This window comes from Antedon bifida, chromosome 10 (genome assembly GCF_963402885.1).
Source record: "Antedon bifida chromosome 10, ecAntBifi1.1, whole genome shotgun sequence".
In the NCBI taxonomy this organism is placed as follows: domain Eukaryota; kingdom Metazoa; phylum Echinodermata; class Crinoidea; order Comatulida; family Antedonidae; genus Antedon; species Antedon bifida.
Window position 1 is genome coordinate 18,796,543 of NC_136235.1, and position 27,217 is coordinate 18,823,759.

General features: G+C 33.8%; 1 protein-coding gene across 1 annotated transcript; it reads left to right on the forward strand.

Moving 5' to 3' along the window:
• On the forward strand, positions 1–27,022 carry LOC144853589 (melanotransferrin-like). The gene is made up of 13 exons (XM_078711309.1): positions 1–160; positions 3,504–3,619; positions 11,165–11,285; positions 11,947–12,165; positions 13,264–13,396; positions 13,848–14,028; positions 14,960–15,043; positions 16,257–16,419; positions 16,912–17,076; positions 17,752–18,048; positions 23,189–23,351; positions 23,667–23,931; positions 24,441–27,022. The coding sequence occupies exons 1-13, from the start codon at positions 100–102 to the stop codon at positions 24,705–24,707; spliced, it is 2,235 nt and encodes a 744-aa protein (XP_078567435.1). The 5' UTR covers positions 1–99; the 3' UTR covers positions 24,708–27,022.
• Positions 27,023–27,217: the final 195 nt, after the last annotated feature.

Sequence of the window (27,217 nt, forward strand, 5' to 3'; positions counted from 1 at the left end):
CTGATAAAAGCACGTGTAGTGTGTGGCCTGACATATTCTTGCATTTTTAATTGAACACTCTCCAAGAGGTTTTTTAGTGATTGAGAACTGTCTCAAGGCATGATGCAGCATTATTTGGTTATTTTGTTCTGTCTGGGTCTGATTCATGTAACTCAATCAGGTAAGGTTAATGTTTGTTTAATTCATTTTCAAATAAATATCTGCTAGGCATAGCCTAGGCCTAGGCACTGTAGAAAACAAGCCTTGCAAGTACCGAACCGGCCCTGCTTATTATGGCCGGCCGGTATCACCACATGGCGGTCACTATTAGTATTAGTAGCTATATAAACGTGTTGGTTGTGCAGGTACGTATAGTTTTGAAGCATTTCTATTCTATTATTCTAGGCCTAGAATCTGCAGTATTTTCAGCACAATAAATAAAAAACATAAATAAATAAAAGATAAATTAAAAAAGTGAATGTTGTGTCCTGTAAAATTATGTTTTGTGGAGATACAACAAAGATATTTTGTATGTTTCTTTTTCTTCTCCACTTTCTATTTCCTTTTTCTCTTTTCCTTTGGTTTTTCTGGAAGACATGGCCCGTGGATCTGCCTCTGCTGCTGCTCTCAAGATCATATTCATAAAATACTCAGTGTAATCATTCTACTTAACTGATTAGGCCTATATTGATAAAGTCAAAATGATCTTCAGCACGTAAGCCATTTTCTAAAAAAGCGATTATAACATAACATTTTATTGTCATGTTTTGATCATGTGAACATTTTCACTAAACATAATAGATTAATGTACAGAATTAATCTGCAACATGTTGTACAATATACAAGTTTATCATCAGTGTGTGTTTAATTGTGTGATACTTATGACAGTTTTGGTACACTCTACCCAGTACCATACATGCCGTTTACAGTACAGTATATCTGAAAGGTTTGAGAGATTATCATTAGCAGAATAATAATACTAAATAACGATGTCACACGTACACTATATTTAACAAGAACTGATTGAAATAAAACCCAGTGCCATATTGAGGCTGAATTATTTGGTTGAGTGAATTTATCCATACTTGATAATGCCTAATGGTCTAAATTTTCCTTGACCCTTCCTAAAAAGTCATTGGATAGCTTGTCTTTGGTTGACATTCAATGGACCATAGCAAGTTTAAGAGAGTAAGTGTACAATACAGTTGGAGTAAAAAATTGCTGAGTCACGATCGATCGAGTACAATATAGCTTTGCAACCCAATACCATGTATTTTCAAGCTCAATCAATTTAATTCATTGGTGGGTCTTAAACGCATCGAAGAACAGTTACGTCACAGTAGGGCAAACATTTGAACAATTAATGTAAATTTTTTGGCGCGAAAGTATATTATTCTCATCAGAAATAAAAAAACAAGGTGATAGATTATACATATTAGCAGAAATATAGCAATGTGATTTTTGGGTAGGCCTACACTAAACAAGACTAGTTAGTTTTGCAACCAAATGCCATGTATTTTTACATGCAAGTTTAATTCACTGGTGGGTCTCAAACTCATTAAAGTACAATTATCTCATTTGTTGAATAGTGCATACTATGTATAGTTACTTTAGTTTTTAGTGGCCATTTTTTTTTTTCATTTTTGAATAATGGAATTTTCCACCTTGTATTTGTTGAATGATTTAACATTAAAATGATGCTTCAAAAATAAATGCTGTATAGTAAAAGTAAATTTCATTTTAATGTTTTTACAAAGTCCTTTTCAAAACCAATGTTTGTTTTTGTATTGTAATAATAAAGTGGATTTGTGCACATTAATAGTTTTGTTGTGTTTGGTACTTTCCGTTTCATCCATAATCCAAAGTTCTTGTTTCTAATTCTTTAATATACTGATTCTCATGTCCTGTTCCATAAACGTATTGTAATGTAAAATAAACATTATGGTTGTATTTTTAAAATCCCTATCAATGTACTACATCATGAATACATCATGAATATATAGTGCTTATATTTGATAGTGCAGGTTCCTCTAAAGATGTACTGCCTGCAGTGTAGATTGAAATATAATTGGTCGATGTAAGATGTATATTAAGCGAGTTCTTTTAGTGTACAGTAAGATTAAAGGCTTCAGTGTACTGTACATATCTGTACCGCTTAAGGCATTATTTTAGACTGCATTAAATATCAACCAATCATTTTCAGTTCCTGCTGTGTCCCCGTGTGCAAGTTCTAGCTTCCCGTCCAGGCCCTACAGGGATGATGCAAAATTGGTATTGTGCTTTATAAAGAAATAAGAACAATGAGATCTACTGTATAGGATATTGATGTAATAGAGCAGTAAATTGAATAGACTTGTTGTTGGATGGTCATTTTGTGCAGACATTTTTTTATTTATTTTTTTTTTTATATTTAGGCAAATTGCCAAGGATTAACCATAAGCAAATTCATTCACTGAAGGTGGCAATGCTGTTCACAAGACAAACAAACACATACGCTACATAAACAAAGTCTTATTACAAGTCTTTGGGAGTGGAGTTTGTAATAATAATTGTAATAAAAGTAATTTGTCATTAGGAAAAATCCTGACATATTATGACAGGGCTTGAACCCAGGACCCAAGCATCATAACCACAAATCCACAACTCCACTCACTGAAAGAATCCAGTTTTCTATTAGATTTTAGTTCTTAGGATAACCTTTTTTAGTTTGCATTTGTTGCATTATAGACTTTAAAGCAACAAGTAATTACCATCATTACCATATTTTTATGTCACCATTGTAAAAACAATATGCCTGCATAAATGCATAGGCCTACTGTACTTGCCAATATATTATACAGTATTACTATTATTAATAAGAGAGAATTTGTGCACTGTTAGAAAATAGGCATTTTGTATACATTTAACTGTACTGACACATCTAAATAATCGGAATTGTACTGGGAATTGATATATGTAGTTCTTTGATAGTAAACCAGTTATGTAAATAAAACTTACGTTTGCAAGACAGTTTCGTCTAGCTGGGAATGTTTTAAACTTAAAATTATTTACAGTCTTTGATACAATATGGCAGCAAAAATGGTGTCAAATTGATGATGGCTAAAGGTTAGATGTCTAGCCCTAAGCAGCGGGTACCCCACCAACTGGACGACGATAATTGTATGTAATAGCAACTACTCACCAGTTGAATACATTATCATCCACGTACAATATTAAAAAATCCCAAAATTGCTATTACAATCACATTGAATAACTAACTAAAAAAGAACTGAGTGTGATTTTATACTAGTTTGAACTGAAAATAAATCCTATTTTTAATGGTTTTTACTCATAAAAGTACCCTTACAGCAGAAGCTACAGTACTAGTCTACTGATGATATGAGTACAGTATATCATTAAAATTATCTTTTTTTTTTATTTTAGCTAAATCCTTAAAAAAATACTGTACAGTGCTGTGTTTTAATTTTTTTTTTACCTTATTAGTTAATTATATTTTCAATTAATTTGATTGTTGGTCTTTTTAGTTACATGGTGTACTATTTCAACAAATGAACAGGCAAAATGTGAAGGAATGAAAGCAGCTTTTGCAGACAAGAATCTCACACCAGCGTTGAATTGTGTACAAGAAACCGATATTGATGTAAGTTGTAATAAAGACACATTATTGATTTGTGATTCAAAGTTTCATGTTTTTGGTTGACAATACATCTTTAAAATTTCTTTCCAAATTGTCGAACAGTACCTTGATAAAAGTTTTGCCGATGTTTGTCGGTGTAATTTTAAACTACTTCGTGATTCTCTAAAGCAAAAGTTTTTTGTTAAAACGGCTTTTGCAGGCTAGAATCTGACAGAAAGTATAGTAACTGTATACATTGTCATGTTTCTTATACTTTTCTACTAACAAACATGTTTACAATTTCAAGATTTTCTTTCATCCTTTGTGTGATTGTCGACGTTTGTCTGTGTAATTTTAAACAACTTCCTTGATTCTGTAAATTGAAAGCCAAAGTTTTTTTTTAAATTTTAATCTGGGAGTGGCTTAATACACAGTTTAACAGGTGATGTAATTTCCATCCAAACAGTTTTTCACTCTTGAGTGTTTGCCGCTACCTAGGCCCTCCTCTTATCATATTCATTGAGAGTGTACATGTGTACACAGTATGGGAGACAGATGATACTGTAGTCTATCTACTTTGCAAAATAAATACATTTTGCTAGATAATACTGTATTATTAATATAAGATAATACTGTATTATTAATATAAGATAATACTGTATTATTAATATAAGATAATACTGTATTATTAATATAAGATAATACTGTATTATTAATATAAGATAATACTGTATTATTAATATAAGATAATACTGTTTTAAGTAAATAATTTTTCCGGTAAATTTTAAAAGGATATTCAATAATGGGTAACAAAACAATGATGTCATATATTTATTTATTACTTATCCAAGTGTGTAATTGATTACATTTATAATTTGCTTAAATAGACTAGTCCAGATAGTCATATTTCCACTCTAATAAGATGCTGTAGGCATTTCGTGTTAAAAGCGAATAAACATGTGTTTTAGGGTAATTTTGGGGTGCTGAATTCAAATTTGCTGTTTACCCAGCTCAATTTTTAGATCTTCACCCTTAAAATGTGAAAACAAAATGGCCACCATTTCAGACTTATTTTGGCTTATAACTTGACTTTTAAGTGACGTAGCAAGTTAAAAATGGTGTCTATACCTATGTTTGTGATAGTGAAGATTCCAACTATATTGTTATTAAAGTTGCAAATATTCTTTTTCAGCCGCCATGTTGAAATCCAAGATGGCCGCCATTTTAAACGTATTTTGGCTTATAACTTGACTCTTAATTAACATAGCAAGTTAAAAATAGTTTCTATACCTATGTTTGTGATACTGAGGATTCCAAATATATTGTTATTAAAGTTGTAAATATTCTCCGAGATTCAAACCCAGAACCTTCTGCTTGATATGCAGGTGCGAGGCATATAGTTTACAATTTCAAAAAGGTGGGAGGCATATCTAAATGTGCTATTATGCTATATTATAGGCCTAATAATCAATTATTTATATTTTTAAAATAGGCCTAGCGTATCGAAATAGATTCGTGTATATACTCATCATGTTATGTTGTTTATTTTTATGTAACGATTGTTTTTTTCATTCAAGTCATATCCTGTATAAAAGCTGGTATAAGTTGACTACAATGTTCAAATTGTTTGTTCATAATGATAATGAAAGAGTTGGTCAAAAAGACGTCACAGAATTAATTCAATACAACAACAACGTATTTATATCAAAACATTTCTCGGAATAGAAATAGATTGTAAAATTGGTAAAAAAACAAACATGTTAAATGTATACAAACAACAATTGATAAAGACATCAGTATAATATATAAATTGAGAAAACTGCTAAAAAGTAGTGTATAATTTATTTTTTTTATGCATTGATATTACCATATGTGACCCGATCTGGCAAAACCCTACTTTTGTTGGAAATATTCATTTTGTATTTTTTTATATATTTGGATTATTTGAATCATAAGCTTTGTAGTGGTGTTTATTTCATAAAAATTGAGTAAATATTTAAAAAGTTATTACATTTTAAAAACTTACAAATCATTCAATTAGTTTACGAGAAAATCGCGTTTGAAGTTTGCAATGAAATTCTTTTTGATACGCGCTGAAAACTCACTCCGTAGCAACGCGGTATTTTGGTCTAAGGCACAATGACGTCATACCAGGAAGTGTGTGCGATATAATAGCAGCGTGCACATCATAGTCAATTTGACTGATTTCAGACGCCGTTTTAACCTATTTAGTCACTCGAATTAACTATTTTGCACTATTGAAAAACAGCATATTAACGTCAAGCTTATTTTAACTGGTTTCGGAGGTGTTTACGATATCAACAGCGAAAAACCAAGCAGGCCTAGCTAGGCCTATTCAGATTTTCGCCGTCATCGCCTGTACCCTACTGATGGGTGTTCATCAGGCCGTGTATGGCAGCGGTGCATCGACATTGGGGCTGGCGTTAGTAGTAAACTAGCCTAGACAAGTTTGGCGCCTTGCAGAGTCACAGCTTGCTAGCTACTTACATTGTATTGACGATTTAATACATTTGTTTGTTTTATAACTTGGAAGATTCGCTGTAATGTTTGGACTTGAATCCAATGAGTTTAAAAAACATTTAAGATGGAAGGACTGGACAATAAATTAAATAAATAATTAAGAGCCGATTGGATATATAAAATGTATAAAGAAAATTATTTATTGACAATAAAGCTAGGCCCAGTAGTAGTAGGCCTACAACCATAATAAAATTAAGGCCTATAGCCCAAAAAAATATAGAAAATACAATTGAATTTATGACGTGAATTGTTTTTGACTTGTCTATTTTACTATGGAATAAACAAATACAGGCTACAGCTATTGCAGAACACTTTACTTTGAATATTAAAATCGTTTTTATTCCAATTTACGACATGCTGTGTGTAAAATGAAAATAACCTCACAAAAATGTAAACAACTTTTTATTTCCGCGCGTAGAGCGTATAACATCTAGCGCGTTGACCAATAACGTTTGTTATTGCGATGATGCGCCATATGATAGCAACACACGCAGTTCGCTGTTCCAGAAACTTCGAAGAACCGAATTTTCTGAAATTATGTCATAGTAAATCAAAGTTTTCATTGGTTCCTTCTTCAAACTCCGCCCTAAAACTTCCATATTTGGAATGTCAAATGGATGAGCTTTATTTTGATGTGTGACCTTTCAACATTGTGCAGCGAACTGGCGATCAAAATGTCGTCAAACTCTGCAACTTTCAACTGAATTTACGCAAAATGTTAGCGTAGATCGTGAATAAATTGTTAGGCTTGAGGAAAATACATGTTTTTAAAACTCTCTTTTTTCATAATTTTAATTAAATTTCGGGAGTTTAAATCAGGTAGACGTATTCTTAAATAGTGAAATATTTCGAAAATGCAAAAACATGTAATCTGCCAGGGTAGTCGATTTGGACGTATTTTGACTGATTACGTGAATTTTGAATTGCCGACAAAGAGAGGGTTTTGCGAGATCGGGTCACATATATTAATGATTGTTGTAAAATTTGTGGTAACACTTATAAAAGTACAGTACAAAATGTTTACAAAAAAAAGGTACTGTAATTTATAAAATTATCAATAGTGTAAGATGATAGCATTAGCCATAGTAGTAAATGATACTGGATACCAGAGGAAGTAGAGGTTTCGTTTTGAGGTTTTTTCATCTACAGTATTATATATAATAAAGAAATGATAAAATGATGCCTCGCATTTTTTGATGATGGTAAAAGGATGCCTCGCATAAATTTCTGACTTGCCTTGCTTGCCTTCCCTGCCTCGCTGCCTCGCACTGTTAATACCCATTCGATTGTATAGTCTCTCGGCATGGTATGGTTACTATATCTAGATATTAATGCTACTAAATTTGTCGCGTAATTTTACGTATCTCCTCCGAAACCGCTGAATGGTACGTGCTCACATTTGGCACACTAATGTTTCTTAATGGGCCGCACACGATCGGCTATATCACTTTCATGAATTTTAAGGATAAACACTAAAAAGTGCAAAAAATAATAGTAAATTGATTTCTCAGCGGCCATGTTTGGCAAGTTGTTACGTTGCGCATCAACTACGCAATCTCCTCTGTGTGTACCGCCATGGTCGGATCTACAAATACCATGCCAGGCCGCCAAATTAAAACAGTGTTTAGTCTCGGCAGCCGGTCAACCGTATCAACTGGTCGCGTCGTTGAAGTTTTAATTAATTACACCTATCCTTTGAACAGAATTAATTGCATAAATCACGGCGAGCTCAAGTGAGTAAAACTCATTTTGGGCATATCCTAGGCCTGTTGTGCATGTAGTTCTCTGTGACATGGGGACCTGTGAACACCTGCACATAGCCGGCCTAGCCCATTGAACAATTATTACGCAATAAACATTAAGCTATATATGCTTTGCAATTAGTGGTAATATGTAGGCCTACTGTACACACATAAATATAAGTTTAATTTATAGTATAATAATTAGATATCAAATTAATAGTTTTCATACAATAATATCGTGGATTTATATAGCGCCTAATGTTGTGAAACATTATTACCCCAGTAATTTTTTTGGATCAAACGTGTATGGAAACATCCAAAATTGAATGACACATGAAATAAATAATGTCATATTGCAGTTTTTGGTATAACAAGTGAGCATCTTCATCTGCAATCAAAGTTGCTATTTCATTGCCAGAATTTTACCGGTTTGGTGACCAAGTCAACAATTTTTTTGGCTTATATTATAATGCTGTTTCCAAGATTCATCGAGCATAAAGGACATTATATTGTGCCAACAAGGATGAAGAACCATTAGTTAAAGATACTACATATCTACTGTATTCAAAGGGTTTGGGTAATTTTCTAACTTGCCATCACTACCGGTGACCGGTAAACAAGCTTTGTTCTTATGTCATCCACACCAGCATTTGTTATAAATCTTTATGAATTTGAAATAATTTGAAATGGTGAATAAATTGATAATTGGTACTTAATTACAGTATTTAAATTTCTACAACAAGCAGTATTTAACTTCCTTGGCAAAAAATTTCAGGAAATGGAATCGAAACTTTGAATGCAGATGGAGCATTAAATCTATTAGGGACCTACTATTACTTTGCCATCATTAAAAAAATATTTTAAGACAGAAGAAGCAATATAGTGGAAAAATCTGTAGTTAAAGAAAACACTGGGGAGCAAATGGCAACATCTTCAATGGCATTTCGAATGAGAAACGATCTGTACTTGTAATTAGATGTTTTGCCCTACTCTGAAGTAATTTGTACTTTATACTAAGTACATTTGAGAATACTTGCGAAAAAATTCGCAAGTAGTTCTCGGGTGGGACTCGAACCTACGACCTCCAGATCACTAACCTGGCGTTCATCTGTATAAAAGTTATCTTTCAAGTACAGGGAAGCATTGCAGCTGTTGATGTCAGCTGATTATTATACTGATAATGATTCTACCTTTGAATTAACTAACTCTGTCTACACTAACAAACTAGTTTGACAAAAAAGTGTCATGTGCCCAATGGTTGTGGTATGCCCAAATATGGTAGTGATATGACATCATGATGTCCATTATATAGGCACATCACATTTTTTGTCACATCAAGTTTGATAGTGTTGACAAGGCTTAAGCAATGTCCACATATGATTCAGATATATAAAATTGTGCAGAATAAAATGATTTAATGATTAAGATATTTTATTTTCAAAATTTGTCTTGTTTCTGCATTGCAGCTGTTTCTGATTATACTGATAATAATTCTACCTTGATACAACCAATTAGTGTCCACATATCTCAGATACCAATGTACATAAAATCATACACAAATAATAAAATGATTTATTTAGAATGTCCAACTGAAAAGAACTTTACAAATTTAAACCATATTATTTTTTGAAAATAAATACCAAATATATATAGCGCCCTTAACATGTTTAAAGGCGTTTTACATGATGATAAAACAAGCATGTTGGAATATAAAGACAGAACAGACTACAAAATATACATTGGTAGATTTACAACAAGTTTTCATATTTACAGAAATTTTGTAAGTACAGTGCAAACGATAACATTTTTAGGTTCCTTATTTTAAAATACCTGGATCTTTGATATAACAAACTAGCAATACGGGTTTTGAGGAATACTGTTGTAACATCCTTTTAGAGTTTTGCGTTAGAAACAGCTCTCATTAGAAACAGGATGATTTGTTTATGGCTTTTCACGTTAAGTGCATATGGCATATATCCAATATAGGAAAAACTAATATAAACAACATTCCTGAAGCCCTTGTTGACATCATTTCAGCTACAACAGTACAACATCCGTTAGCCATAACAAAATTAATTAAATAAAAGAAAATAATCCTCTTCTGTGTATAATATTGTTGGCTATCTTCCCAGTTTAAAAAAGGGACTTTTCTACTGTTGTCCAGTTTGATTTGCTATCCTGTATAGTTATTAGTAGGAAACAGTTTGTGTAATTTGGATAATTTCCCAGTCCAGTAATTTGGATAATTTCCCAGTCAAAAATTAGAAGAAAACAAAGGCGTGAATGATTATAATGGTTTCTAGACAAATTTTAGTAGACCCGATGGGATACTTATGAAATAAACATTATTTACTGTAAATCATGTTCTGAATAATTTATAATATTTATAATTTTAAAAAACTAATACTTTTGGAAACAGTTTTGTATAAAGTTTAATTTTACTACTTTTCTAAATAGATTTGAAGAAAAGGGGATTTTTGCTTTATTGTGTCCAGCTATTATTACACAATCATGATGTAACACTCTGACCATCAGGCCAACAACCCTTTATTTCTCCCTACTCCATCTATTAACATTCCTAGTGGTTTCTTCCTGTCTCTAGCTACTCTTTATTCACTTTCCTATAACCCACATCCTTAATCAATGACTGTTTCCTCATCATCAAGGAATGTTCCCTAATTCTAAATAGTCCCCTCCCAGTACATGCATATTAATTAAGACCGTTTGTTACTTAATATGGATGTACTAGTAAGAAGAAGAGATAGATTGGAACTTTGTAGAATTTATAATTGTTATTATTGATGTGTTATAGCCAGAGCAGTCTGTATTACATTGAATATTGAGTAAAAAACTGTTTATGGACAAACCATATTTGCTGTTTGTATATTTAATTTATATTCTGTGACTGCGTGACATCCTCCCACAAGAGACTATATCGTAACAAGTAACGTACAATCAATCACAACGTATACAGAACTATGTTTTGCAAGCACACCACATGTCTGATCATACAGCCTTTGAATGTTGAATGGATTTGATCCATGCGACTTGTGCTAATTTATAACTAATGTACATGTAGACAACCAGGGACAAAGAAATGATTGGTTGTGGCTAGCCCATAGCAATTTTACTTAACACATGACATCCCATGCTTGGTCGTTGTAGTACTGTACTAAATCTTATTAAAGCATTATGAGATAACTACAGTAATAATGGTTTAGTATTGTATAGTGAGCATCTTGACCACACAGTTATTTAATAAAACTTTTTATTTGACTAATTTTAGGATTGTTTAAAGAGGATTCATAGGGATGATGCACACTTGATCACATTGGATGGTGGTGACATTTACAGAGCTGGTGTTGAATACAACGTACAGACTGTTATGGCTGAACAATATAGTGATGGTATTTTATATTCGTTATAATTTGATTTATAATATCATAGTTGACCTCAGTTAGCCACTTAGATAGAAGTTAATATATTGTAATCATAATGCAGTGTGCCAAAAAGGAAATTCATAATTAATTATTAACTTAATTTAAATAAAATTCTTTTTAATCAAATAATTATTAATATTATGGTTTGATATAGTTTGTTTTAAATTCAATTGGTTTCTCTAGATTTTGTTTTAAGCTTTGTTTCCATATCAGTGATTTTAAATGAACAATTAGTATTACTCGATAGGCTCTTGAAATTAACATTAATTGTTTGCGGTTATTTATTTTTTTTGCGGTAAACTTTATGTTTGTAATTTGTTACTAATTTAAATATTTAAAAAAAAATTATATTAGTAGATTGCTAATATAATTTTTTTTTAAATATTGTCTGTGATCATCATTATCCAAAATTTAAAAAAATCAGTAATTATATTAATTAATCTAAAAAATTGAGAAATTCATTAAATAATAGTACAGTACTGTATGTTGTTAAATTCCTGCTTTTTTGTTTTTTTCTACAAATTACTATGTTTAAATTTGTATAGGCCATTTTTTGTTTGTATCGCAGGTTTATATATTGGAATATTGATAACAATACTGTACTACATTAATGAATTCTCTTTCAAAGGTTTGGGTTACTATGCAGTGGCTGTTGCCAAAAAGAGTGACACAAGCGTGAACATAAACTCTCTGAAAGGAAAAAGATCGTGTCACACAGGGGTCAAAAAGACGGCTGGATGGAACGTTCCTGTTGGATACTTGCTTGGGGAAGGTTTGATGGATGTAGTGGACTGTAACAGCGATATCAGATCAGCTGGCGAATTTTTTAGTCAGAGCTGTGCCCCAGGTAACACCTTTTAGGTTTACTGTATAATAATGTATGATTGTTTAAAAGCTCTGTCTACATTATGAAACAAGTGTGCCCAAATTTGGTAGTGGTATGCCCAAATATGGTAGTATATGCCCAAATATGGTAGTGATATGCCCAAATCTAGTAGTTATATGCCCAAATCTGGTAGTGATATTCCCAAATCTGGTAGTGATATGCCCAAATCTGGTAGTGATATGACATCATCATGTCCATATATGGGCACTTCACTTCATTATTTTGTCACATAAAGTTTGATAGTGTAAACAAGGCTTTAGTGAATGTTTCGATAAAATATAGATAGATAGCATATAAATACCTCAGACGAAATACAATTTTTAAACGCATACGAATTCATTACATTCATTACACGGTTTTACTCCAATCTCTCTCCATATGATTTACCCAGAACGCAATTTGAAACTATTTATACATGATTGAGTAAACAATTTCTATACAAACTGGACTCATTACATTCATTACACGGTTTTACTCTAATCTTACTTCATATGATTTACCCAGAACGCAATTTGAAACTATTTATTCATGATCGAGTAAACAATTTCTATACAAACTCATTACATTCAATACACGGTTTTACTCCAATTTCTTCATATGTTTTATTCAGAATGCAATTTGAAACTATTCATGATTGAGGGGGCCGAATTATCATTCTGATCCTTCAGTCTCTTGACCCAAGGTCAACTTGAAAGGCGAGCATCGCCTATGTAATGAGATTTAATGCATATACTTTTAAGAGAAGTAAAGCATGACAGAAAAACAAAGTTTTACCACAAAAAAAAAGGTTTTGAACAAACACAAAAGAAATATACATGTGTCTGCATATGTATTAGTTTGGAATTATGAAATGTAGAATTTCCATTGTCTTCTAAAGTTGCTTTATAGCTTGCAAATCCGGTTCCATGGTTTATACATTCATAATCAAAACATGAGACTACTTTTAAAACTACTCATTACAAATTCGATATTCTATATCAAATGTTTTATCTTGTTAAGAAGAGTATCATGATATTTTATTAATCAATAATTTAACATTTAATTATTTGCTTTTTTTAGGTGCTCTTTCGTCAAAGTACAACCCAAATAATGATAACCCAGCATCTCTTTGTAAATCATGCATTGGGGTTGGCGATTTAAAATGTGACCGATCCTCCAGTGAACCATACTACAATTACCATGGTGCATTTAGGTATAATTATTATTTGTTTTGTAAGCTTTCCATGCTATTTTACTATATAACCAGCATGTGAGGAGTGCTAGATGGGGACTGGCTCCCATCACCCTTGGGGTACGTGGCTAACCAGTGTGGTGTGAACAGCTTATGATTTGGTTATCTTAAGATCTGTCTACACTATCAAACTAGTTTGAAAAAAAATGTGTGATGCTCAAATACGGTAGTGATATGACATCATCATGTCTGTATATGGGCACATCACATTTTTTTGGCACAAGTTTGATAGTGTAGACAGAGCTTTAAAAACCATATCTAAGATGGTTCCTTTTTGTTTTTTTAAAGCTAATCAATTTTTGTAAAATACTACTCTTTTAAAATACAGTTTTAAAAATAGAAGCGCCCCCTAAAAAAAGCCTTTTAGCCACTGCAGATTTTTGAAGCCCCAGACATTCTTTTTTCTATTAAGATGTTTGGCTGAAGATGGTGGTGATGTTGCCTTCGTAAAACACCTGACTGTTCCAGCTTTCACAGATGGCACAAGTACTCTAGCCTGGGCACAGAGTCTCCGATCTGAAGACTATGTTCTCCTGTGTCCTGATGGAACCAGGAAACCCATAGAAGAGTTTGCAACCTGCAACCTTGCTTGGGTAATTTAAGCCTTGTCTAAACTATCAAACTGTGATGTGCCCATATATGGACATGATGATGTCATATCACTACCATTTTCGGGCACATCACACTCTTTTTTGTCAAACTAGTTTGATAGTGTAGACAGAGCTTCAGATATAATCTGTTGTAGTTAAAATGTCATTAATTTGATAGCTATGAATCGTAATTCTTGGCTATAAAACTACACCAGTTATAAGCTGTAAAAATAGTTCTACTCCGACAAAATTGTTTTTATAGGCCAAACATCTGACCAATTAACTTGACTCCCTGATGCAATTAAAGCTACAGTACTTGGAAGTAGTTATTAAAATTATTTTCAAAGTCAAAATAAAACTTTAATCCCTCATGGGGAAACCAGATGCTTGCAATTTAAGACATACATATATTAAAATACAATAAAATAGGCTTGTAAAATAGTAATTGTATAATTTTTCAAAACTTGATACCATTTTGTAGACAAAATGGACTTTGTGTGTATGTTTCTGGAAACAATTTTTTACAGTAGTTAATAATTAACAACATTGTAAACCAGTTTATTGATTACCTGTGGAATTCACTGCGATCTGATTCATTGGTGATCGGAGAGCATTATTTGTTAATGCCTTTATTATCTCAATAGGCAATAATTCGTTTTTTTATTTTACACATGAGAATGAGTGCAATTTTCATTGCTACAACCAATCACAAAGCGAGTCTGAAAACAATTTCAAATGCCTTGCTTAAACTCTGTCTACAAACTACAAAAATCAAATCATTATGTCCATATATGGGCACATCACATAAAGTTTGATAGTGTAGACAGAGCTTAACAAAAATGGGTTTTGTACATTCTTGCTGGAAATGCTGTAGTGCCTTGTTCTTGAAAACATCCCTTCAGTGAATTTAATGGTTTTGGTTTTTACTTTACAGGTACCAGGTCATGCTGTTGTCACCTCTTCCTCTGCTACTATGGATGAGATCACTACATACCGTAAACTTTTAACTGATGCTCAGGTAATGGAACAATCCTATTTGTAACGTGCAATAAATCCTACACCCGTAATACATTTTAAATGCATTTTTAACATTGGAAATCAATAAACCATAAGTTATGTTTTAATGACAATAGTAGTTAAAAGAGTCCTGTTTTCAAATCACGATTTTATCACATCAGAAAATCATCACCATTACTCAAGCCCTATGCAGGTCTCTGTACCCTCCTGGAATTGATAAGCTATTTGCTTGCTATGGATGCAAGTAAAATAAAGGAAGGTATGTTGCATTTAACATGTCTATATGGAAAACATTTCACAAAAGTAAAAAGTTTAGAAACAAGGTTAAAAGCAAGAAACAACATTGATCACAACATTCTGTCAATCAGATCATAGAAAGTTCTCGGCCGAAAATGTGCATCCAGAATTTGTTGATCTCCATGTGAGATCTTTATTAACTGACTGTTTGGTGATAAGCAGTCAAGTTCTCCATTTAATAAATTTTTAAAACTGTATCCACACAATAGTCCTAGTCTCAAAATAATCGTTAAAAAAAGGTAAATTCCCTTTGGTGAAACATCGGATATATTAAAGTTTGAATCGTAGCCAATATAATCAAGGTGAAATAATAAAGATTGTTTGAAGATTCCTGTTTTGGAAAACCTGATTTGTCTGCCACATGTTTTAAATCTCAAATTGGCCAAAATAATCAGGTAGTTGAAGTTCTGCCAATGTACAAAAAAAAATGTAGGACTGTAGTAGTAAAGTTGCAAAATTAGATTTTATTGTTCCTTACAGAGATTCCTTGCAAGGTATTGCGTCCATACAGCATTAATAAACAAAGATGATATTAAAATGTTACTTGCAAGATTCAATTTTTTTGGGCCTTACAAAAATGTTTTGCATTTAAACAAAATGTAACATAAAAAATGTACTGAACTATTGTTATTGGTGCATATGGAAATTCATTGTAGACTGCTTTCTTTCAAATACAAAAAAATGCCATCGACTCTCTCAATTTAACTTGGGCTCGCTTAATATTAGTTTTCCAGGAATTCTCAATGTCTTTTTAATGCTAAAAAAGAATTTGAAACCCTTTGTACCTAAAGAAACGTCCAGTTTTTGTGAGAGTTTCTGGTGTTTAGAAAGGCGAGTGAACTGTAATATTATTAAACTAAATGTATTAAGGTTGCAAGATGATTTTATTTGAACATGAAATATTGAATTATTTTTAGGTATTTTTTGCTGCTGATGACAATCCAGCGTTTGGAATGTTTGAATCAGATGCATACCAAGGAACAGATCTGATTTTTAAAGACAGCACCGAAATGTTAAAGAACACAGAAAGCACTAATTATGAGGAATATCTTGGTGAAGCATATCTGCTTACTATCAGAGGCAAGTTTATGAATAACTTTAAATGTATTGTTACTAATTTGTAATTAGTTTTTAATAAAGAAATTAATTTATATACTATAGTCCATGTCAAATTTAGTATTTATTTGCAGTACTCCTTGTTTTGTAGTTCTAGTTGGATCGTAGGGTTGTAGCAGATGAGACACAGTATAGTACTTGTTGTGTTATGATACACAGCCATATCTCCCGGTGGTGCCAATCTCCCGGTGGTGCCTATCTCCCAGTGGTTCCAATCTCCCGGTGGTGCCTATCTCCCGGTGGTGCCTATCTCCCGGTGGTGCCTATCTCCCGGTGGTGCCTATCTCCCGGTGGTTCCTATCTCCCGGTGGTGCCTATCTCCCGGTGGTGCCTATCTCCCGGTGGTGCCTATCTCCCGGTGGTGCCTATCTCCCGGTGGTGCCTTATATTATTAATATTAAACTAACAAGATTTTATTAAATATTGGTATAAATGATTTTCTTGATTTACCCACAGGCCTTACAGCATGTCCAGTTGGCACTGCTCGTTTTTGCGTCATATCTGATGCGGAGTATAACAAATGTCAAGCCATGAGGAGTAATTTTACCAGCGAGAACTTAAAGCCGGATGTTTCATGTGCTAGGGCTGACAATCATGACCAGTGTATGAAAATGATAAAAGGTATAAACATATTAGTTGATTCAAAGCATAGCATAAAATGTCTAGGACCTTTTTTTCTGTCTATGAATAAAATGTCTTTCACACCGGCTTAGGAAATGAAATCGCATCTCAATTATTCGCTCAAATAATTTTACACCATATGCATGTAGCCGCGTCATGAAAACAAAAAGGTACTAATGCTGTAGACGTAATCTGACGCACGAACCTGAACTGAAGCCAGACTGGAGCAAGTGTGAAAGACCCTCAATGCTAGTTCTGTTCTTACCCTAGTTAATTTCAAAGTATGCGTCATTCGCCAATGCTTCAACAAGTGCATGGATTGATTACAAATTTGAAATAAAAATGATCATCATAATGAAAAACGTTTATATGCGAGACATAATTATGCATTGCTATTCCTCAACGTTAAGAATGTTTTGTACGAGTACTGTAAAGTTTGTTTGGGGCAGTAAAATAGTGTGTGATATAGTAAATAAAAATACACAAATAAAACACACATTTCTATTCAGTTGACATTCAAATACAGTTTATCTAAAAAAGAAACGCATACTACAGAATCTTAAAAAGAAATCCAGTGGGCTTGATTTTGAGATGGGCTTTTATTCGAGGTTAATTTTGAAAGCCAAAAAGGGGACTTCTTTTAGAGATTATGGTATATTTATTGATTACTTTTAGATGGGCAAGCAGACCTTGTTACCCTAGATGCAGGAGATATTGTCACTGGCGGCAATATGTACGATTTACAACCAGTTGCTGGAGAGGACTATGGTACAGGTGACAAGTCTGCCACATACTGGGCTGTCGCTGTAGCCAAGAAAAGCACCACGTTTGGATTTAACGATCTGAAAGGGCGTAAATCTTGTCATACTGGGATAATGAAGACGTCCGGTTGGATTGTGCCGGTTGGAACACTCGTTGATCAAGGAGAGATTTCGGTTGCGGATGATGATTGTGATGTCCCTGCTGCTGTTGGTAAGCTAAAAAAATATTCCTTAAAAATGAACAAATTTAATTGTTATTGAAGTCCACTCTTACAAACAAGACAATACATGAGGCATACACAATGTTTAAAATGTGTGTCTGCAAAGGTTCACTAGAATTTTACTGGCTTAAATAACAATAATTACAATACATGAACATTTGAATCAGTGGCGAAACACAAAGGCCTGTAATATTCTTTAATACATGAGAGACGTTTCTAGTAACACAATGCTTTTATTCTCTAGTTATTCGACATCATTGTTAACACAATCATTCGTGAGGTCTTCTATACTGAAGCCATGTTTTAGAGGTCTGTTGCCTTATGGGTATCCTACATACTATAGAGGGCGACATCATAATATATGGTGCCATCATATAACATCCCTCTTCTTTAATTACTCATAATGGTATACAAATATAATTAAACTGTGGGTCTCATTTATCAATCATATTACAATCATAATAAAACAATTATAAGTTTTATTTACAAATCTAATCTATTTGGTTTCTTAATTTTTCTGCCACTGCTAGAGCATGATGATGGTTTGTGTTCTATAGTCTTGTAATGAGTAAGTGGTGTTTCTAGTATTATGTGTGTAAAGTGTTCGTTTGTTTTGCGGATGTGTGTTCGGTTTCTTCTTAGTGTTTTCTGGTTTTCTGTCAGTACTCTGTACGAATGTGGACTTGTTTTGTTTAGTATCTTCGCTGGGATCCACTGTGGGTTTTTGTCAGAGTGTCTGATTCTCACGCTTTCTCCTCTCTTTATTGGTTGAAGTGGTTTTGTATTTTCATCATGATATTGCTTCTGTTTGTCTTGTCGGTTTTTTAGTCGATTTCTTATTTCTTTTCTGGTTGGCATTTTTTCATTGTTTGTTGGAAGTTCTGTTTTTAGTCCTCTGTGAAATATCATCATTCCGGGTGAGGCAAGTTTTGAGTCGACTGGAGTTGCTCGCATGTATAGTAAAGCTTTATCAACATCTGTGTTGTTGTGCTGAGCTTTGATGATGGTTGACTTCACTGTTTGAACCATTCGTTCGATGAATCCATTTCCTTCATGGTGGTGAGGACTTGTGGTTGTGTGTATGAATTTCCAATCTTTGCTAAACTGTTTGAATTGTTCACTGTTGAAGTGTGGTCCGTTGTCGGTAATCAATTCTTGAACCATCCCAAACTCTGAGAAGACATTTTTTATTATCGATATAACTGTCTCACTGTTTGATTGGTCTGCCGGTATTTTTCTTATGATTGGATATTTGGTGTAATAATCTGCTATTAGGAGGTATTCTACTCTATTTATGTAGAATAGGTCAGCTGCGAGTATTTCCCATTCTTTGGTAGGGATTTTTCTCTTCAACATTGGTTCATGTTGTTGTTTGTGTTTGTGTTGTTGGCATGATGGGCATGCTTTTATCATGTTTTCTATTTCCTCATTAATACTGGGCCAATGGATTGATGTTTTAGCCATCAGTTGACACTTGGTTATGCCTAAGTGGGATGTGTGTAGTTGTTTTAGGATGTCCTGTCTCATGACTTCTGGGATCACTACTCTGTTACCCTTTAGTATTATTCCGTTCTCTGTTGTGAGTTCATCCCTGTATGGGAAGTATGGTCTTATTGTCTTATGTACAGATTTTAGTTTGTCTGGCCAGCCTTGCTGTATTATACTTCCCAATTTTATGAGAGTTGGGTCTTCCTTGGTCTTCTGCCTTATTTCTTCTTCTTTGGACTCTGAGAAATATGACAGTTGTATCTTTACTTCTTCTTCAATTTGGCTGTCATTTATAGGGTTTAATCTAGACATGGCATCTGCCAGGACCATTTCTTTGCCTGGTTTATACTTGATTGTCAGATCATATCCTTGTAGTCTCATTAGTAGTCTTTGTAGTCTTGGTGGTGCACACATTAGATTTTTTAGTTGGATCATCTCTAACGGTTTGTGGTCTGATTCCACAATGAATGAGTTTCCATACACATATGTGTGGAACTTCTCTACTGCGTATACTACCGCCAGTAGTTCTCTTTCAATGTTCGCATATCTTTGTTCCGCTTCTGTTAATGCCTTTGATGTAAACGCAACAACTTTTTCGTCTTGTATGAGTGCTGCTCCCACTCCAATCAGGGATGCATCCACTTGTAGTTTCAACTTTTTGTTAGGTTGGAAATAGGTCAGTGTTGTCTGGTTACATATTGTTGACTTTATCTCTTCGAATGCTTTTTGTTGTGAGCCATTCCATTCAAATACATTATCTTTTTTCAGAAGTTCTCGGAGGGGTGCTGTTTTGTCTGACAGCTTGGGACAGAAGGGACTCATATACGTGGCGATGCCTAGGAAACTTTGTAACTCTTTAACATTCGTTGGTGGTTTTATTTTGCTGATGGCTTCAATGCGCTTTGGGTCAGCATGTACTCCATCTTTATCATATATCATACCAAAGAAATTTATTTGCGGTCGCTTTATTTCACATTTCTCTGCATTGAATACAAGCCCATATTCTCTAGCGGTTTCCATCAGGTCCATTAAGTTTCGATCATGTTCTTCTTCTGTTTTCCCAAATACAGCAACGTCATCTGCGATGCCTGTGGCTCCGATGCATTTCTCCAATATTTGATCCATCTTATGTTGAAAAACGTCTTGGCTGACATTCAGTCCAAATGGTAATCTTAGGAATCTGAATCTTCCAAACCCTGGAGTGTTAAATGTGGTAAGATAACTGGATTCTTTGTCAAGTCTTATGGACCAATATCCATGTCGTGCATCTAGTTTAGAGAAAAACTTTGCCCCACTAAATTTATGTGTTATCTCATCTAGGGTTGGTGTGTGATGGTATGTGCGTTTTATAGCTTTGTTTAAGTCCTTAGGATCTAAACATATCCGCCATCTCCCGTTTGGTTTCTGTGAGTAGGCCAAACTTGAAACCCAATCCACTGGTTTCTCTACTTTCTGTATGACATTTAATCTCATCATTTCATCCAACTCAGCCTTTATGTCATTTTTTATCGCTAATGGACATGACCTTGGTGCGTGTATGACAGGTGGTACCGTTTCGTCTGTAACTATTTTGTACGTACCCTCAAACTTGCCAATGCCTTCAAATCTGTCTGGATAGAGTCTTTTTATGTCCTCTACATCCTTGATTTTGTCATTTACTTCGACTGCACAGTTTATCTGTATTATCTTCAGAGTCTTTAGCGTCGGTAGTCCCATTATAGCTGGTCCCTGTACCTCTGCAATATAAAACTTTGCATTTGTGTGTAAGTTATTGAAGTAACATGGGATGTGTATGTAACCATAATGTTTGATTTGTGCTCCGTTATACGCTGTGACTTTTACATTAGATTTGTTAACATATCTATCATTAGGTACATTATTGCTCATGTTTTTAGGAAACATAGCTCTATACATTCTCAGTGGTAATATATTACCCTCTGCACCTGTATCTACTTTTACTTTCAGAAAAGTTGGTTTGTTACGGTTTATTTCAATTTTGACATTTGTGAACACTTCTGTGTCACCATCTTTAGCGTTTATCTGGCTTATTTTAATTGCTTCAAATGTAATATTAGATTCATCTTCACTGTCGCAATCGCTATCATTGCTTTTGTTTATACCATGCACGTTTCTCTTACTTCTGTTAGGTGCATTTATATATTTGCCCTTTTGTTTGTCATTACGTTTTGACCTACATGCTCTACTAAAATGATTTTTCCTACCACAATTATTGCAGGACATGCCAAAAGCTGGACATTTACCATATTCATGTGATCTAGTGCATCTTGAGCATGGTTTACTTTTATCTCTATCTTTGGTTCTATCATGTTTATAATTATTAGACATACCTAATTGATCTACCGCTACTTGGTGATCAGCTTTGAGCTCTTTCCCTAAGTTTCTCGACGCTTCTGATGCCTTACATATTTTCATGCACTTATCTAAATTTAAATCATCTTCTCTAAGCAATCGTTCACGCAATTGATTGTCCAACAGTCCACAAACAATTCTATCCCTGATGAGGGATTCCTCAATTTCACCAAACTCACATGTCTTGCTCTTGTTCTTTAGGTCGGTCACATATTGGTCTATCTTCTCACCTGGTATCTGGTTTCGTGAAAAGAAAGTGTGTCGTTCAAATGTAATGTTTTTCTTGGGGTTGCAATATTCCTCAAATTTGTGCATAACTGTGTTTAATCTCATCTTCTCAGCTTCATTTTCAAATTTAAATGCGTTATATACATCTAAGCCTTGTTGCCCAATAGTATGGAGTAGTAATGACGTTTGCGTTTCACTTGGTTTTCGTGACATTCCACTGGCAATGTTATATAGTTCAAATCTCTGTTTGAATCTCTTCCAATTCTCTGATATGTTGCCTGTCGATATATTTAATGGTTCTGGCTGATTTAGGTTCGCCATGATCAATATTAATATCCGAATACAAAATCCAATTCAGTTCTCTCCGCACGTGTGTACTCTCAACAACACGTTTTACTAATCTATTCGTGCGGCGGCGTGTACGCTAGCCTATTTATTCTTCTAGCCTAGTATAGCTTATCGATTGACTTTATTATATATTTCAATCCTACCGTTGCCACCATGTAATATTCTTTAATACATGAGAGACGTTTCTAGTAACACAATGCTTTTATTCTCTAGTTATTCGACATCATTGTTAACACAATCATTCGTGAGGTCTTCTATACTGAAGCCATGTTTTAGAGGTCTGTTGCCTTATGGGTATCCTACATACTATAGAGGGCGACATCATAATATATGGTGCCATCATATAACAGGCCCAAGGCCCCTGGTTTTGGAACCCTAATTGGCCATCCAACGCTGGAGGCTGTGCGTTTTTAATATTTTTTGTCATATTTTAAAGTCTGTTTTTTCCTCTGGGCACTGCTAAGGGGCTCCTATAAGCTCCAGGGCCCCTAGGTTTAGCCAGTAAACAGTACAGTTTCGTTCTTCCCATGATCATAGCCGTTACACCACTGATTCAAATTTGTTGGATGTTAGGCATTGAATAATATTTTGCACACCACAGTGGTGGTGCGAGCCAACTAGGCTTTAAATGCTTGAGCCATAATATAATTACTCTATTTTTAATAAATGTCTGATTGAATGACATTTCCTTATTAGGTAATTACTTCTCTGCAAGCTGTGTTCCTGGCGCTAAAACTCCTACTTATGATCCAGACAGCACTAATCCTGATAGTTTGTGTGAACTGTGTATTGGCCAAGGTGATAACTTTTGTGTGCGCAATGACGCTGAACCATACAGTGGTTACACTGGCTCTTTTAGGTAAGCAGACCTCACAAGACTCACGATAATTGCGTAGTTTTGTGGTATGTCCCTGCTAATTGTTCCTGATTATTGTGGATATACAACAAAACTAGGCCCCTGGATGGGAAATATGTCGCACAATGCGCCAAGATTGTTTTAAATTGCATCCTCTAAGTTTGAATGTATTTAAAAAAAAAATTATACTACCATTTATGGTTTGGCCATCCTTTTAAAAAGTCTTGTTACTACTCTTTTAAAAGTTGTTAACTTGGAGTTACTTTATTTTAAATATCTGGTATTATAGTAACATTTTATCTGGCGCTTAATTCATAGGTGTTTAGTAGAAGATGCTGGAGAAGTAGCATTCGTGAAGCATGTCACGGTTGGTGACAACACCGATGGTAACAACATGGATTCTTGGGCTGCTGGATTAAATAAGGCAGATTATGAACTGCTTTGTCCAGACGGTACACGAAAGGGGATTGACGAGTGGATGAATTGCAACCTAGCTCGTGTTCCCTCGCATGCTGTCATGACTTCCGGTTCCAAATCAACTGCGTTCAAAGAAGAATACTGGAACTTGCTCAGTAATGGACAGGTAGGTAAAAGTCACTGGAACTGAAAATCATGGGTTGATCATCTTGTGATGTGCCCAAATATGGTAGTGATATACACAAATATAGTAGTGATATGCCCAAATATGGTAGTAATGACATCATGTTCATATATGGGCATATCACATTTTTTGTCATATAAAGTTTGATAGTGTAGACAGAGCTTAAGAATGCACAATTGTTGTTTTTAAGAATGTGATAATACAGTCCAACTTAATTAAAAAATGGTATATAGCACCCACAGATGTTTGCCATAGAGATGTGGTGGGGGAATAGCCATGTTTTTACATTCTGCACTAACCATTAGAAATGTCAAATCTAGAATTTTTTGTAAATGTGTGGTTGGTATCCAGAAATTGTTTTTTAAATGTTTTAGTGTACTATAGTTTGATACAAGTTATATATTGTTCTTCAAGCCTTTACTATTTCATTGTATGTTGAATTGAATCTAAATCTGAAAGATGTATACTGATGAAATTATTTAATTTTGCAGAGGCTGTTCGAAGATGAAACCGGTTCAAGATTCAAGATATTCGACTCGGCCGACTACTCCGGCAAGGACTTGATATTTAAGGATTCAACCATCAAGTTGGTCGATGTTGGCGAGAAGGATACCTATCAGGAATGGGCCGGGCAAGAATACTTGAAATCCTACGAAGCGGTCACCTGCATGTCTGTTGGTGGCTCCAGTCAGGCTGCGGCTAGCGCCGTCATAGTCATTTTGTCACTTGTGCTTGCCATCTTTGCGGGTGTATTCTAGTAACCATTAAAAAATACAATCTTGCAGTAGGCTATGTGTCATCAATGTGAAGCAATTTCAATGTCATTTAGTCATGGTAGCGTTTATTTCCAACCATGTAATGCGTCAACTATCAAGGTTCCAATGGATGTATTCACCATTCGCACTTGAGCTTAATAGAGAAACACTTTAAAGTTTAACAATTCTCTTCTAAGTGAATAGCACCATATAGAAATATATCTAGGAATTTAAATATGTATTGACTTAAAGTGATATATCTCTCTTAAATACTATGTATTTCACTTAACAGCCATAACTAGTAAGTTGCTATATGCAGCTAGTTCAATATTGTTATATTCAGGGCAGTTGACTAGTTTAAAGCTCTGTCTACACAATCAAACTAGTTTGACAAAAGAGTGTGATGTTCCCAAATAGGGTAGTGATATGCCCAAATATGGTAGTGATATGACATCATATCCATATATGTGCACATCACTTTTTTTATCACATAAAGATTGATAGTGTAGACAGAGCTTAAGTTGCATTGAAACTGCTTCACATGGTATACTAAAGCCTTGTTTAGACCTACTTTTGCAGCAGAGTTTGTTTCTTGTTTTGATTACTCTAGTTTTCCACAAATTTATATTATTAACCAACTTTTACCCAGATTACCTTGATCATTGTGATAGAAATTTGCATCTTACTAACTCTTAAGTTTGAAAGTTGTGTTAGTATTGAAATGTCCACATCGTCTAATAATTAATATCGTTATTGTACCAAAAATGTTATGATTGAATATAAATTGTAACTGTTGATGAAAATTAACGAATATCTACTAATTATACATGTTTGGTTAATTTGGTATTTAATAGTAATTAATTATTGATGTTAGGCACACAGTATAATGGACCTAATCGGTGATGGTATTATCTAGTGTATTTCGTGCCTAGCTTACCTGGATAAACCGACAATAGTCCTTTCTCAATTTTCGAGGAGAAAGGGCTATTGGGCTTAACCAGGTAAGCTACTGTAGCACTTATAGACTAACACCACTGTTGGTTTGTGTAATTTCTAAGCAAACATAGATCATCTCATCCCATTTAAAATGTTTACCCTTACAAGAGCTAGCATTAAACAACTGTATTTGTATTATCAATGATTTTTGACATTGTTATATTAGTGTCATTGTAAACCAGTTCCAACTGTTTATAATGTTAAAACCATATACCATATAAGGTAACATTGATTTTGTCCATTATAGTGTTTCATGTGATTTTACTCAGATACCACCGATAAAAGTTAAAATAGTTTCTTTTTAGTCTTTAAAAAATAATGGTCAAGTCTTGCCTGTCATGAACTTAATCAACAACAAAACCAAAAAGGGTTAATTTTTAATTGTAGAAATTAACATTTTTATTTTTATTTATTTCTGGTTATTTAATGTATTTAGCTTTACACGTGTATGTCTGACACTACAGTACTATTATAAATTTGTTGATATGAGTAATTTGAATTCTTTGCAAAGAGGACTAGAACCAAGTTTTTATGTCTTCAAAGTTATAATTCATGGATCTACCACTGCATTGAACCATAAAGTAATATTATTACTCCGTAATTGAAAAAAAAAAATGTGCCCAAGTGTTAAAAATAGATTTCCACTCTATCTCCTCTAACATCATTTTTTTTCCGGTGAAAACCAACAAATTTCTTGACGACAAGAAAAATATATTTATATTTCATGCACAGTGTGGCATAGTATAGCAATATTTTATAAAAGTTACACATTTTGAATAAACTGAAATCTAGGCCGTTTCTAGACTTTTATGTTATAAAACACACTACAGTATTATGCTTTTAAATTGGATTCTATTTTTTTTGTACTAAACATTTTTTATAGAGAAATTTATATTTTTATCAATTTTATATCTGTTACCCAGTGAGGTAAAGTGTAAATATATATGTATAAAATAGTTTTTTACCAATTTGGTTTAAAAAGAATTAGCAATGCAACTCACGAAAGCTTACAAGAAATGTATTTTCAAATGTGTTGGTTTCACCTTTTTGACCAATAGTAGGTTACCAACTTTTTTGTTTATTGTTTTTTTTGCAAAGAAAAGCTGTGCCGTAGAATACTAGCTGTATTAATTTTTTTTTTTATTGTTCTTTATAAAAGGCAATAATTGGTTTTGTACAAAGATTAAGTTTATGAATGAGGGTTTTTTTTAATATATGTATGCTCGCGTACAATGTGACGTAGCATAGGGGTCGCTCGCGTCCAGAGTGACGTAGCGATACGCGCTCTGGCAAGACAATAAAATTTACTGTGACCTAAATGTTTTTTGTTAGTTTTATTTGTGTATCAGTCACACATTGTTTGCAGGTGAAATTTATTACAAGCTGCAGCAAATAAGTATTTTGGATTTGAAGTCCAAACACATAATTTCTTCATTATGGTCATTTATTGACCATTCTTTCTGTCCTCATGATGATTGATGCTATTATTTTTTGTAGCAGTTGTTTTCTATTATTAC